This window comes from Hoplias malabaricus, chromosome 17, assembly GCF_029633855.1.
Source record: "Hoplias malabaricus isolate fHopMal1 chromosome 17, fHopMal1.hap1, whole genome shotgun sequence".
NCBI lineage: Eukaryota > Metazoa > Chordata > Actinopteri > Characiformes > Erythrinidae > Hoplias > Hoplias malabaricus.
Genome location: NC_089816.1, coordinates 1,790,303 through 1,805,079, shown reverse-complemented (window position 1 = coordinate 1,805,079; position 14,777 = coordinate 1,790,303). Strand labels below are relative to the sequence as shown.

Here is a 14,777-nt window from a genome sequence, read left to right as displayed (position 1 = left end):
AACCTCATCCACAGCTGACCAATCAATACTGAGGGTACCTTCCCTGCAGTGACCAGTGGAAGATTGCATTGTCTGGCTTTCTCTATGATGGCCCAAAGAGTCAAAACACGGGAGAATTTAGGAAACATACAAAAGGCAAGAACATGGCAACAGAAAAGTAAACCGAATTATCCAACAAAATATTTGCCTCTTGTGTTTTTCCTTAAAGGGAACGTATTCTCCTGCTTTTCCACAAGTGCTTTGGTCAAAACAACACAAGCCCCACAGCAGCACTCTGCCCGTCTAAACAGCCCTGTTGCTTTAAAAGATAATGAGCCACTCACTATTCACACGGATCCCAAGTGCACAACAGTGAGGAATGTTTTTTTTTAGCAGTTTTCACTCAGTTCTCTTTCTTCTCTATTCTTGTTTTCTCAGTGCTCTTATTTTTCTGCACTCATTTTCTGTTTAGTCGTGTTTAATCTCGTCCCTAATATAACCATAGGATGCGTGTTGTGATTGGAGAGACTCTCATTAGGGGCGGGACAATTATAATGTCTCTGCGCTGTAAGTAAGTTGCAGCACAAAATAAGAATGACTCATTTTATCCCACATATTCAGATTTTGACAGCACACAAAATTCACTCCAGATCTTCTTCTTTAAACATTGTGTTGTGTTTACCTTTACTGGTGTCATCTTTTGTTTGCTTTGTAAATGCAAAATGTGAGGAAAATGTGCTTATTTTATTATCATTATAAATGTCAGTTTTGCAGAGTTTACACCTCATCCATCACATTTTCTCAGGTGGCTGTCTTGTATTTACTTCTCAATCAAATGTGTCAACTTGTCCCCAGATTTCTCGTTCTGCAATGCAACTTTCTCTGGTTTAAAAAAAGGTCTTTGGTGTGTTGCATGCAGTTACACGTTTCCACCAGAGAGGTCTGCAAATCTCCAGATTTTACAAGAGTTGCATAGAGTGCTTGGAACATCCAGAAGAAAGATCTGGGAGATGTGTCAGAAACCTGTCAGAACAGGTGCCATCAGACTCTCTGAATCATATGGTCTATATTTTTGTTTGAATCATTCTATCTGTTCTGGGCACGCTTCCAATATATGTCAGAAAATGTGTCAGAAAATGCATCCAGGCATCAGTGAGCTGTTAAGCCTCAGAGAAAAGAAATATCTAATGGGATGTTTTTAAAAAAATAATAATAGCCAGTAGCTGGTGTTAGGCATATTGTTGCGAGGACGGGAATGAGCTTTTATCTGGACTCAAAAGCAGCATGTAGCACTTATTCAGCACAATGGTCAGGTTCCTGAAGCATTAGGCCTTTTTTCAGAGAGAGATATTTAAAAAAAAAAAAAAAACATACAAAATAACACTGTGATTCATGGTTTGAAACAGAACGAGCAGACATCCACGCGCAGTCACAGCGTCTGCATGGCGAAGCTTAAAAGAGGACAGAAGTGTGGATGTTGGCACTGAATCGATAAACGAAATGATGTGAAGGTGTGAAAGATACCTTTTATAGCTCATATTAAAGCACTGAGGCAGAGTCAGACAGCAGGAACGATGGGAAGAGAGTGAACATGTTTGTGTATGTGTGTGTGTGTGTGTGGTGTGAGGGGGATTGTCATCTTTGATGAGTGGCAAAATCTGAGAGTGAGTCCCCTCCACGGTGTGTTCCCACCTTGCGCCCAGCAATTCCGGGTAGGCATTGGACCCACCGCGAACCTGAATTGGATAAGGGTTACAGACAATGAATGAATGAATAAATAAATAGAGTTATGGATCTCCATCCAATACCTTGAGTTGGAATTGGAGGATGAATGCCATCTCTTCATAGAAATGTTCCAGTGACTGTTGTTAAACATCATTAGAAGGTTGGAGAGAGAGAGAGAGAGAGAGAGAGAGAGAGAGAGAGAGAGAGAGAGAAAGAGTTTGACAGTTTCCGTGAAACAGACGCCACATTATTGAATTCATGCTGTTCCTGTCCTCTTCACTTTCTCACACACACACAAACACACACACAGAGAGAGAGAGAGAGAGAGAGAGAGAGAGAGAGAGAGAGAAAACAACACTGAGGAGAAATCAGTGAAATAACAGTGACTCTGACAGTGTGTTACACAAACAATGTGTAACACATAATCTGTATGTGTGTGTGTGTGTGTGTGTGTGTGTGTGTGTGATAATGAGTACGACTGACAGCTCTTTTTGCCACACAGCACATTGTGTTATTTTCTGCCCTGTTCTGACAACCCAACACAGGTTTCTACAGCAGGAACCAGTCAGCAGTTTAACCTTTGAGAGATTAGTGCCAGTACCAGTCAAATGTTTGGGCACATCTTCTCATTAGTCATTGTTGGAATAGGGCTGTTCACTGTATAGAACTGTGTACCAGCCCCTACCTCTGCACAACCCAAGTTATGGTCTCAAACACATTGAGAAGGCGAGCAGTTCTACAAATTAACTCTTGACGAGGCCACAGCTGTTCACTGAAAACCATTCCATCGGTGCTGACCTCATGAAGCTGACTGAGAGAACGCAGAGAGTGTGCAAAGCTGTCATCGAAGCAAAAGGTGGCTACTTTGAAGAGTCTAATGTATTAAACATATTCTGGTTTGTTTAACACTTTTTTGTTTACTACATAATTCCATATGTGTTCCTTCATGGTTTTAATGTCTTCCACATTAATTTGAAATGTAGAAAAAAAATAATAATAATAATAATAATAAACTTAAAAAAACATTAAATGAGAAGGTGTGTCCAAATTTTTGACTGGTACTGTACATTCACAATATGTGGAAAATGGCCTGAAACAAAGAAAACTGATACTGATTTGACTGATACTGTAATTAATTACATGGATTTGAAACTAATTACCATATGCACAAACCCCTTAAAATTGTAGCTTTGCCGATCTCTGTACTGTTTGATTTATTTATTTATTAATTTATTTATTTACTTTTTTTAAAACGGTCTCTCTTCAGTGGAACAGCAAAACAGTGTTCTCTGGAGTAATTGAGCTCTATCCAATGCCTTTGAAATGAGTTGGATTGGTGATTGTGACCCAGAAACTGCACATTCAACATCAGTACCTCACCTAGCTATTGCTGTCCAAGCTGAATGCCATCAAATCCTCACAGCAATGTGGAGAGATACCTATAGTGTAAATCCTCTGAAAACGGATGTTTAGATGTGTAACAGCAGCACACGAGGCTTAGGCGCACTATAAATGCTTGATTTGGCACCTACAAATAGTGGTTTGCCTCCTCAGTGGGCGGTTTTCAGCCTCAAGGCGTGGAGGTAAGGGCAGGGTGTGGAAGGGGTGATCAGCCGATGAAGGATTTCAGGCTTTAGCTGGTAACACTATGTTGCTAATGTGAAGAAATCAATTAACTGCTGCTCTAAATTCCTCCCAGAGTCTGGGCCGGTGGGTGATAAACGTGAAGGTGAATAAATGCTGTTAACTGCTCCCTCACTGCAGGGTGCCAGACTGGGTCTCAGACACTCGGTGACGCCTCAGAACCTGGGTCTTTTGTAGAGGCAGAGCACAAAATGTTCCCAGGAGACGCTTTGTCAGACAGACGAAGCTGTTGTGTTTCTGAGGAAGTAGCTATTGTGTGACAAAATAGCAGCACTGAATTATATGAGAAATTATAAAGTAAAATCCTGGTATTTTTAGTAGGAGAACTTGTAGAAGGGTCTCGGGGTCCTGGGTTAGATCTTTGCTTCATGTCGCTGTCTGTGAGGAGTGTGGTGGGTTCTCTCTGTGTCTGTGTGGCTTTCTCCAGGTGCTGCTGTTTCCTCCCACAGTCCAAACCCACAGGTGTGTGTGACTAGATGAATGTATGAAATCACACACTAGTTTGATTGACTGTGTGAGTGTGTGATGCCTTATGAAGGACTGGCTCCGTGTCCAGGGTGTGTTCCTGCCTCTCACCCAGTGATTCCAGGGATGATTTGGACCCATCACTGACCTGTACAGGATGAAGTGATAAAAATGCATGAATGAATGAATGAACTTATAGATTAAAGATCTGTGTAGAACTCAGTTCTCCAACCACAAAGTGGTGCTCAACCTCTCAAACACAATAGCACTGGTTCAAATCTGCCTCCCCTCTAGCCGTAGAGTGCTTTCAGAACTGACCTTTGACCTGAATCAGAGAGAGCAGAGCTTGGGGGCGGAGTCTGTGGGGAAGATACACATCCCCTGATCCATCAAAAGAGCCTCTCTCAGAGTGGGAGGGGAAAGTCCTGCATGCTCAGACACAGGGTGATGAATTGCAGTGAGGTTTGCTGGATGTTCACAATTTTCTCTTGAATTCCTCAGGAAATAAACATTCAATAATGACCACGCCTTTATCACGTCACTCCAGAGAACAGAGAACATCAGAGGCGGGGAATGACACTATGCCATTACTGCATTGTCTACGATTGTGGGGAAACACGTGTGGAACGATGTGTTTGAGGGGAAAATAACAGTTGTTTGTTCGTGGCTGAAGTTGAAATTGTCTGTAAGTTTTTATTCGCTGTGTGAATTACAACAGAATCCTCATATGTAACTCGAGTTGTTAAGTTTTAAAGCACCTTCCATCGTTGTTTACTTTCATACGGTTAGCGATGTGGAATTACCACCTTAAAGGAACAGTGTGGAATATTTATTACCATAAATGTACAGCTTGAAAATCTTTGTGATGTTCCACAGAGCCTTTATCTTGGCTACTCTGGGCTTAGCACTGCAGAAACTGCATTGTGTAACTTCTGCAGGAGGGTAGGAAACTATAAAAATGAATTACACTTGTGGGACCCCAAATGCAAAAGTCTAATTCATTTTTACTGCACTGTCCTGAAGTCGAGGGGGAGTGGTGCAGAATGGGTGGTCTCCTACCCTCCTCCAAATGTTACATAGTGCAGTTTCTGCAGTGTTGATTGGGGAGTAGCAATGACAGAGGCTCGATTCTCCCAATTGCAGGTCAGTGAAGCACCACAATGATTTTTGAAGTTGCAATTTTAAGGTTCAAATACTACCTATGTTCCTAGATATCTGAAAAATGCAAATAATAATACATAAATAAATAATAATAATAATCAATTATTTTTAAAAATTAAATCAATATTATCCACTTATGGAGCAGGAATCGAGCAATGTCCTCATTTTGGTTCATGCTTTTCAGCATTTAGAGGTCTCTTCCTTGTCTAAAAAATACTGAAATGCTGTTTTTTTCTTAAAATCATGAACGACACTTTTAAAATGGCACAAGGGTAAAAGAAGCAAAGGAATTTAGCAATTTGGGTTTCTTAGTTGTGAGGTGATACCCCACTGCATGATCAGGCTGATCAGGACTCCCCGCTGACTCCCCCAGCTCTGCTCTCTCAGATTTGGGTCACAAGTCTTTTCTACTGCTGAAGCGCTGGAAGTGGAGGAATCTGAAGTAGTGCTGTTGTGCTGAAGAGGACGAGCTGCAACGAGTTCTGCTAGCTCTGATTTTAGTTTCACAAAGTTCTCACATCCAAAATGCAAGTTCTGCTTCAGTTCACACTGTTCTAAGTACAGTTACGCTCTTCCAGAATATTCTCATATTCAAATATAATATATGTTGTTAATGCATTAATATTGATTATTAACCAATTATAACACTTAGACAGAAAGGGCAACAGTGACTTGTTGCTGGCCAAATAGCGAACCAACATCCATCCAGTTAAATCTCACATCTTGCCGAATACTGACCTTACTTTGCATTCTCCATCAGTTGACATTAAGCCTTTCGGGTTTACCACATATTTGTTAATATGTTTAACCATTTAGTTATCAATTGTAATAATTTACCACCAATAGCGTTTCTTTTTATACATTAGTGATAATGTAGTTTACATTAACATGTGAAATGTCTAAACCCACATTCTCAGGTCTGAGCTTATTATTTCCCTTGACATTTTTTGTAAGTTATATCACATTTTCAATATTAGACAAAACTAGAGGTCACTGTTGCCCTTTCTATGTGTTTATTACAAAAGAAAATTAATAACTTTTAACAAAGTTTACATTTATTATAATTAATAACCATGTAATAAACAGGTTTTTATAAACCTTTGTATATGTAGCCTTATGTTAAAGTGGTTTATATTAACCTCATTCCAACTCTTCTGGAGCTCCAATATTCTGATGACAACAGGTGTGCTACTGTAAATCCCTTTGCTGGGGCTTTTTACCCCTCTAGCCCACACTTGGCATTGGTAACCATATATGGGCATCTGCTCTACACTTTTCTTTAGAAAAGATATCCTCAGTGACTGTAGCTCTCGCTCCCTCTCATAATTCAGTAAATATTACAATAGCATGAGAAAAATAACATGAGAAAATATGAGAAATAGAGATGACCATATTTATACACTGGCCTCTGTTTTACTCTCCAGGCTGGACAAAGCGTGTGGACTATGAACCAGGTATGGGCAGCAAACAACTGTTTCCCAAGATGCACCTGGAGATGTGTGAGGGGGCTGTATCTTCAGTGCGGACTACTGTGGAGCTGCAAACCAGTCACATAGGGAAAGGCTGTGACCGAGAGACGTACTCTGAGAAATCCCTACAGACACTCTGTGGTAAGCTTAAAACTTCATACAATAGTGTTCAAACTTAGACGTATTTACTGAATTTGTTGCTGTTCACCAAATGAATGGTTTATTACATAATCATTAAATAGTTGAATTACTTGGTTATTATGTAATAAAAATCGATAATGCATACATTGCAATATTATTTTAATTATAATGTAATAATAAATTTACAGGTGGAATTTCACCAGACTTTAAATTTTGGTGTGAATTTGGTGTGACATTTTCCTGCCCTGTATATCTGCAGAAAAAAAATTATTCAATGGGAAAATCCATGCACCGTGTGTGTGTGTGTGTGTGTGTGTGTGTGTGTGTGTGTGTTTATGGAGAGAAAAAAATCTTTTATTCTTTAAAACAAAGCAGTAACTTTTCTCAAAATCAGATCTGTCGGCTGTGCATCAAGGGTTAATCTATTGGACAGAGCCGACTGAAAAGAGCATTCCTGCCCTACTGGACTCCATTACTGCACAGATGCTTTAGCAATTTTGGACAAACTGCCCACACGCCGGTCCTGGATGGTTGGTCACTGATGCGAGTCGACAAAAACATTTGCAGCTGCTACAAGCTTCATCGAGATAGAGGTCACTCCCTCTCACTGGGTCTATGATGAAACGGGAAACAGCTGATGATTTTCTGATACAATGTGGTCTGTCCAGCCCTAATCCGTCTGAGAAAACTCCCCAGTCACACAGTTCTAGTGTTCCACACACAGTCTAGAATTTACTACATGCATTTGCACTGTTCTAGAACCATCTACACATTTACACTTGTAGAATTATCTACATGCATCCACACAGTTCTGGGACTATCTACATATTTATACTGTTGTGGAATTATCTACATGCAAACGCACTCTTCTAGAATTATCTACATGCATTCACACTGTTTTAGAACTATTAACACACATTCACACTATTCTAGAATTATCTACACACATTCGCTGTTCTAGAGTTATTTATACACATTCATACTGTTCTAAAATATCTATACATTTACACTGCTCTAGAACTATCTACAAACACTATTCTAGAATTATCTACATACATTCACACTGTTCTAGAATTGTTAACACATATTCAAAGTGTTCAATTTTCTACACACATTCACACTGTTCTAGAATTATTAACACATTCACAGTGTTCAATTATCTACTCACATTCACAGTGTTCAATTATCTAAACATTCACACTGTTCTAGAATTATCTACACATGTTCACGCAATAGAATTGTTTATACACATTTACACTGTTATAGAATTATCTACACACATTCACACTGTTCCAGAACTATTAACACATTCACACTATTCTAGAATTATTTACATATGTGAAAAAAATATCTACACATTTACACTGCTCTAGAAGTAACAACACACTATTCTAGAATTATCTACAAACATTCACACTGTTATAGAATTATCTACACATATTCACACTGTTCTGGGACTATCTACATATTTATACTGTTGTGGAATTATCACATACAAACACACTCTTCTAGAATTATCTACAGGTATTTACACTGTTGTAGGATTATCTACACACATTCACCCTGTTCCAGAACTATTAACACACATTCACACTATTCTATAATTATTTGCATGTGTGAAAAAAATATCTATACATTTACACGGCTCTAGAAGTATCTACACACACTATTCTAAAATTATCTACAAACATTCACACTGTTCTGTAATTATCCACACATTTACACTGTTGTGGAATTATCCATGCATTCATGCTGTTCTAGAATTACCTACACATTTACACTTTTGTGAATATATCTACATGCATTCATGCTTTTCTAGAATGATCTACACATTTACACTGTTATAGAATTATCTACATGCATTCACATAGTTCTAATTCCACACCCATTAATATCTCAGACTTCACCATTCTAGAACAGTGCACTCAAGGACTGCATGTATGAAAATCATTTTAGAACAGAGTGTTGGACACTACACTAGAATTATTCTAGAATTATTTTCATACATGCAGTCCTTATTCTAGAATCTACACTTTGACAATGTTCTAAATTATTTCACAAACAAATTTGTACTGTTCGGGAATTACCACACACACATTCACACTGTTCTAGAGTGTTCCATAGACGTTAGTACTGTTCTAGGATTATTTATGTTCATTCACACATTTCTAAGGCAGCTTCAAGGATGCTCTCTCAGATATCCATTGTTCTAAAATATCCACCTATATCCAAAATGTTCCACAATGTTCTCCTGTATCAAATGGCCATAAAGACAAAACCCAATTACGCTGTTCTAGAATGGTTCCTGCATTTACAATGTTCTAGGTTCTTGTTCTGCTGGTACAGTGTCAACCTCTTTGGCATTGTACTAGCATATTCCCTCAATTCCCACAGATCTAGAATGCCATCCCTCATCCACAGTGCTCTAGACTGTTCTGCTCCGACTCCCACTGGCTGGTTTGGTTGATCAGGGCTGTGGTCGTCTCAGGAAGCTGTGGAGGTCTGCAGTGTTCACCTGATGTGGTGACTGAGCTCTGATGTGTTCACAGATGCCGGCAGGCGGTTCTGTTGGCGCGAACGAGAGTTTTGTTAAGTTTTGTGTTCTCCTCACAGCGGTAACCACCGCTGTGCAGCAGGAATAAAAAAAGACTTTCAGCCTTCATCAAAATATGAACAAAAATAAACTGCATAAACACAGAGAGAGAGAGAGAGAGAGTTTCTGAAAGTGCAAGAGAGGAGCGCCAGGGAGAATGAGAGAGAACAGGAGATTTGAGTTCTACAGCGAGACAAAGACTAAGAGACGTGTTTGGAGAAAAGAAAGAAACAGCAAGAGGTGTGAGAGCAAGAGAAAGACAGAGAGAGGGACTGAGAGGCAGAAAGAGAGAGAGAGATCAAAGAACAATGGGGAGGTATAAACTGAGAGATATAGAGAAGGAGAGAGGACACAAAAGAAAAACAAGAGGGGGTATAGAGGAGAAAAGAGTGAGCAAGTGAGAGAAGGAAATGACCCAAGAGAGAGAGCAAGAAAGCAGAAGGAGAGGAGTGAGACAAAGAGGTAGAATACAATAAATTTGGGAGAAAGAGAGCATGTGGATGATAGACAGATGCAGAGTAAGAGAGGGAGAAGAGAGTAAAAGAAGGAGAGAAGAGAGCGAGACAAATGAAGGGATGCACTACATAAATTCTCCTGAGTTCTGCTGTTGATTTATAAGTTGTACTCAGTGCACTCAGTACATCAGTGATGCTCTGAGTTTTGAATCCCAAACCTTTTTAACTTTGATCCCTAATGATGGCCCTTTTCTCTCCATCCTCTGGTATCCATGGTAACAACCATCTCCAGGAGCCTCCTCGGGCAGCACTGACCTCCTCCCCGCCCCGAGTGCTGCCTTTAACTGGACCGCATCTCTGCTGACGGACGGCGGACGGGACAGTGACCTCATTTTTCGCTTTGAAGGACGGCAGGCGGCCAAAATCCCGGACTGGGTCACACCTCAGAACCTCACTGACCAGTTCACAATTGCAACCTGGATGAAGCACGGACCAAGCCTGGGCCTGAGGGGAGAGAAGGAGACCCTGCTCTGTAACTCTGATAAAACAGGTGAGAGTGAGTGAGAGAGGGGGGGGGGGGGGAGAGAGAGAGAGTTTTAACTGAAGCTTCCTTGTACATTTCATGTGATTTCATGAAACACACACATAATCCATTTGTCCACTGATCATTTTCCAACCTCCCTTGATCTCTTAGAACAGTGGTTCACAAATTGTGGTACGTGAAGTAGCGAGAGGTGGTAGGCCAAATGACCTAGAAAAATGTACTACTTAATTTAGAACTTTAATCATAACTCAACAGCTAAACTTTTCATGTGTATATTACATAATGCTTCACAGTTTTCATAATTGTGCCCCAATGAAATTTGTTAGTGTTAAAAAATAACGTGCTATATAAAAAATAACAACGTGCTATGCATACCCCATAGTTGACTATGTCTCTAAGGGAACGTGTTTAGGGGTGGGTCGGTAACACTTATATATCACCTTTCACATACCTATAATGTCCCTATCTGTAAACATACCTCCTAACTGTAGGCTCCAGAAGATTAGAAAAGGTTAGATTTGTTTTTGTGTAACACTATCACTCACAGACTACAGCACTAAATTTGTAGCTCTTTTCAGGAAAATAATAGTGTCACCAGTGGACAGGAGCTGACATCCTGAATGGGAAATAACTGTGATGCAATAACACAAACTCTAAAAACATTACGAATAGCTGGAGTGCTCTTTTGAATAAAATACAAACTCATATTTGGAGGTTTTGTACAATGCTCAGTAGGAATAAAAACACATTCAAAGTGCTAATAAAGTTATATGCATTATAAAATATATATATACTTAGGTATGGCTCGGCTGACCACCTTCTTGAAGAGCGTTCCAACTCAGTTTTCTCACATTTTTGTAGCAAGTAAAAATAGCTAATAACACCGTCACCTTGAATTAATTACAGACGTTAATTTCCCCTGAAACTCGATTAGACTCTCTCTCTCGCCATATGCTGCAAATTAAATTTCATTCACATTCAGAATGTCCTTTTTTTTTTTTTTGAGCTCCTACCTTCTACTGTCTTCTCATGAGGCCAGGTGTTTGTGGTTGTGACATCATAAGCATGATGAACTCAACAGGCTGTTTACACCACCATATGAACAGATTACAGAGGGAGGGAAATGTATGTGTTTAAACAAAGTTTTCATACTACACTAAATATAAAGCAGATTTAAGGTTTTTAAATGTTCTCAGTGTTGATCTTTTAAATAATTCATTTGACATAGTTATTCCCAAATGCGTTATTTGGATTTTCCCCAAAATTTCCCACTGTTTTTCCATTGATTTCCTGCTGGTTTTTTTTGTCATTTCCAACTGTCTTTAGATATATATCACACTGAATAGTCAGTAATTTCCAAGCTTTCCAGTAATTTCTTACTGAATATTTAGTACTTTCCACTGTTTTTCATTAATGTCGCCCTGTTTTTCCAACTGTATTGTCCTTAATTTCCTACTGTATTTTTAAGTACTTCCCTTAATTTTTGAATGATCTCTCACACGTTTTTTAGTAGTTTCCCAGTTTATATGCCAAACTGTTTTCCAGTAATTTCTTACAGAATTTGTTGTGACTTTCATAGTTTATTTCAGTAATTTCCCAGTTATTTAATTATTTCCAGTGTTATTTTCAGTAATTTCCCTCTGTGTTTTATCAGTACACTGTTTTGTAAATTTTAAAGTGAAAAACTGTCAAACCATGACAGTAAAAGACTGTAAACTCTTTTCAAAACGTTGAATACAGTTTCTTTAGCAATGAAATACTGCAAATACTTATATCAGATAAAAAAACACTTAAACACTTAACACAAACAAATTTTTGCATCTTTTTACTGGAAAAATATATTATACCAATGGTAAAAAAATACATGTTGTCACTGTTAAATACACAAACGGTTATGGTGGCCAAGGACTGGGAGAAGCTATGACTCAAGGGGGAGCTCCCAGCATGCCTAGCAGCTCCATATTTTCTGTGATTTTCAGAGTTTCTTGTTTTTCATTTATGATACTGGGTTGCATGGGGGCAATTATTTTGTGCATTTGTGTGTGTTTTTGTTTCTGTGCATGTTAGTGTTGATGTGTGACAAGATGTGTGTTGGTCAGGAAAGTTCACCATCAGCTTGTGTTCAAGTATGGCACCCAGATACTGCACATTTCTTTGCTCCTTTCGGTAATACCTCGTTTTAAGGGCTAAATAAAGGACACTTATTCAGAGTATGGCTATATCTCAGTCTCCATTCTCTTATTTGTTATACTATTTCCAGGTTAATTTCATGGCAAAACGATGTTTATTTCTTGTTTTTTATGTAAATAATATGGGTTTTTACAGTGTATATCTGTTTGGTTTTTTTTTACAGAAAATTATAGTAAAAATAAAACTTCTTGAATTTACAAATACTAACATAATACTTTAATGGCCTATACATTTCAACCATGTTTTTTACAGTAAAATTCTGGCGATCACAGCTGTTTTCCTTACAGTGTAATTTCTACCAGATTTGTATTTAATTGCTTCTTATATAACACAGTATTTTCAGGAATTTCTACACAGTATTTCTTTTTCTATTTCAACCTCTGTTTTTTCTGTCTTTCTCTTTTTACATATATATTGTTGATTGCTTTGGGACTACAGCAACATAATTCATACCAATAAACCAGTGCAGAACTTAAAAGAGACTGTGAGAGAGAGTGTGAGAGAGAGAGAGAGAGAGAGAGAGAGAGAGAGAGAGAGAGAGAGAGAGAGAGAGAGAGAGAGAGAGAGGCAGGAGTGGAACAGGGGAGATGAGAAAAGAGCAGGAATGGAAAGCAGATGGAGAGAGGACAAGTGGAGAGGAGAGTAGCTCTGTGGCTCAGAGAGGAAAGCGAGTTCAGTCCCTCAGCTCTTTTCTCTGACCCTTTCGCCTTAACATTTGTCATATTTTTTTCTGCCAAGTTCAAGTTATTGACCTTGCATGATAATTAGGCTTTATCCTCTCTCTCTCTCTCTCTCTCTCTCTCCCTCTCTCTCTCTCTCTCTCTCTCTCTCTCTCTCTCTCCCTCTCTCTCTCTCTCTCTCTCTCTCTCTCTCATATATATTCAGTATCAGTAGATTTATTGCCGTTATGCCTGCGTTACCAACATTATTGCCAAAGACATTATACCAAAAATAATATAATTAAATAATAATTCATGACGTAGTGATAAAGTGTAGAAAATATTCTCTCTCTCTCTCTCTCTCTCTCTCTCTCTCTGTCTCTGTCTCTGTCTGACTGTAGAGAAACAAAATTTAAATAAGACTGTTAAAAGTCAGAAAAGTCTTTCTATCTCTCTCTCTCTCTCTCTCTCTCTCTCTCTCTCTCTCTCTCTCTCTCTCTCTCTGTATTCTGCATTTGCAAAGCTCTTTATCATTAATTCATATTAGTAATATTGAGCTTTAAAATATTATTAACTGTAAATAAGATTGTACTGTGTTTGATTTGGGCCTGATTTTTATTTATAATATAATGTATTTCTATGTCCCTATTTTTCTGCTTCTCTTTTCCAGAGATGAACAGACATCATTACTCTCTGTACGTGCACAACTGCCGACTGGTCTTCCTCCTGAGGAGAGACTACACTCAGGGAGATTCATTCAGACCGGCCGAGTTCCACTGGAAACTGGAACAGGTGGGAGATGGAAGGAGAGGGGGGAGGGGATGGAGGGGAGGTTTACTAGTATTTGTTTGACATTTCTTGACCTCAAACTCTTCTGGACAATGAGTCTAATGTTGAGACAGTGGAACAAAGTCAGGGGTAAGATAAAGGAAAGATAAAAAGAGAAATAGAGCAAAGGATGCACTGGAGAAGAAACGAAGAGAGGAAGAAAGTAAAGAAAAACAAACAAACAGGAGAAATGAAAATAAAGAGGATGGATAATGGATAGATGAGAGAGGAGATATGAAAAGAGGCAGAAAGTAAAGGATAAGACGGCAGAGGACGGAAGAGAAGAAGAATTTAAAGGTTAAGAGAGATGATGGAGGGATGAGATGGCAGAGCAGGGCCGAGAACAAGGAAAATAGAAAAAAGGCATAAGGTAAAGGACGAGACGGAAGATGGAGGGCTGAGACAGAGGTTTGAGGTTGTGATGGCTGTCAGAGCACTCGAGCGTTCTGATTGGACGATGTCTGAGAGAGCAGTGTGTTGGGTCACTGAAGTGAGACAGAGGGGCACTTTTGATTGGACGAGGGCGTGAGGTCGGGAAATGCCAAGCTTAATCAAAACTGAGTCACTGTGTGTGTGTGTGTGTGTGTGTGTGTGTGTGTGTGTGTGTGTGTGTTATAGTGTGTCCATACGCAGTAAGGGTCTGTTAGGGTTAGTTTAGAGATGATTCATAACAGATGCTGTAGAAAAACAAACCTGATATGTTCTGACTTATTAAAAAAATTTGGAATTTTCCACTTAGGGGATTCAGAGGGGTAGCAAATTAATATTTACACATGGATGTGTGCCCACGACTGCAACATGGTTATACACAGCCAACAAATCTGCATATAACACACCTTCAGAGCCTCACTTTTTCTGCACTCAGTTCCCCTCAGCACACACAGACCTTTTCCAGCAACATGGACCCAATTGGGTTTTGAAGGA

General features: G+C 39.1%; 1 protein-coding gene across 1 annotated transcript in view; it reads left to right on the top strand.

Annotated features, from left to right (window-relative positions):
- The window catches only part of LOC136674065 (calsyntenin-2-like), a 67,183-nt gene that overhangs the window by 51,490 nt on the left and 916 nt on the right, over positions 1-14,777 (top strand). The window contains exons 7-9 of the mRNA XM_066649920.1: positions 6,399-6,584; positions 9,925-10,182; positions 13,696-13,817. Coding sequence (XP_066506017.1) covers positions 6,399-6,584; positions 9,925-10,182; positions 13,696-13,817 — 566 coding nt within the window. The remainder of the gene's footprint in view (positions 1-6,398; positions 6,585-9,924; positions 10,183-13,695; positions 13,818-14,777) is intronic.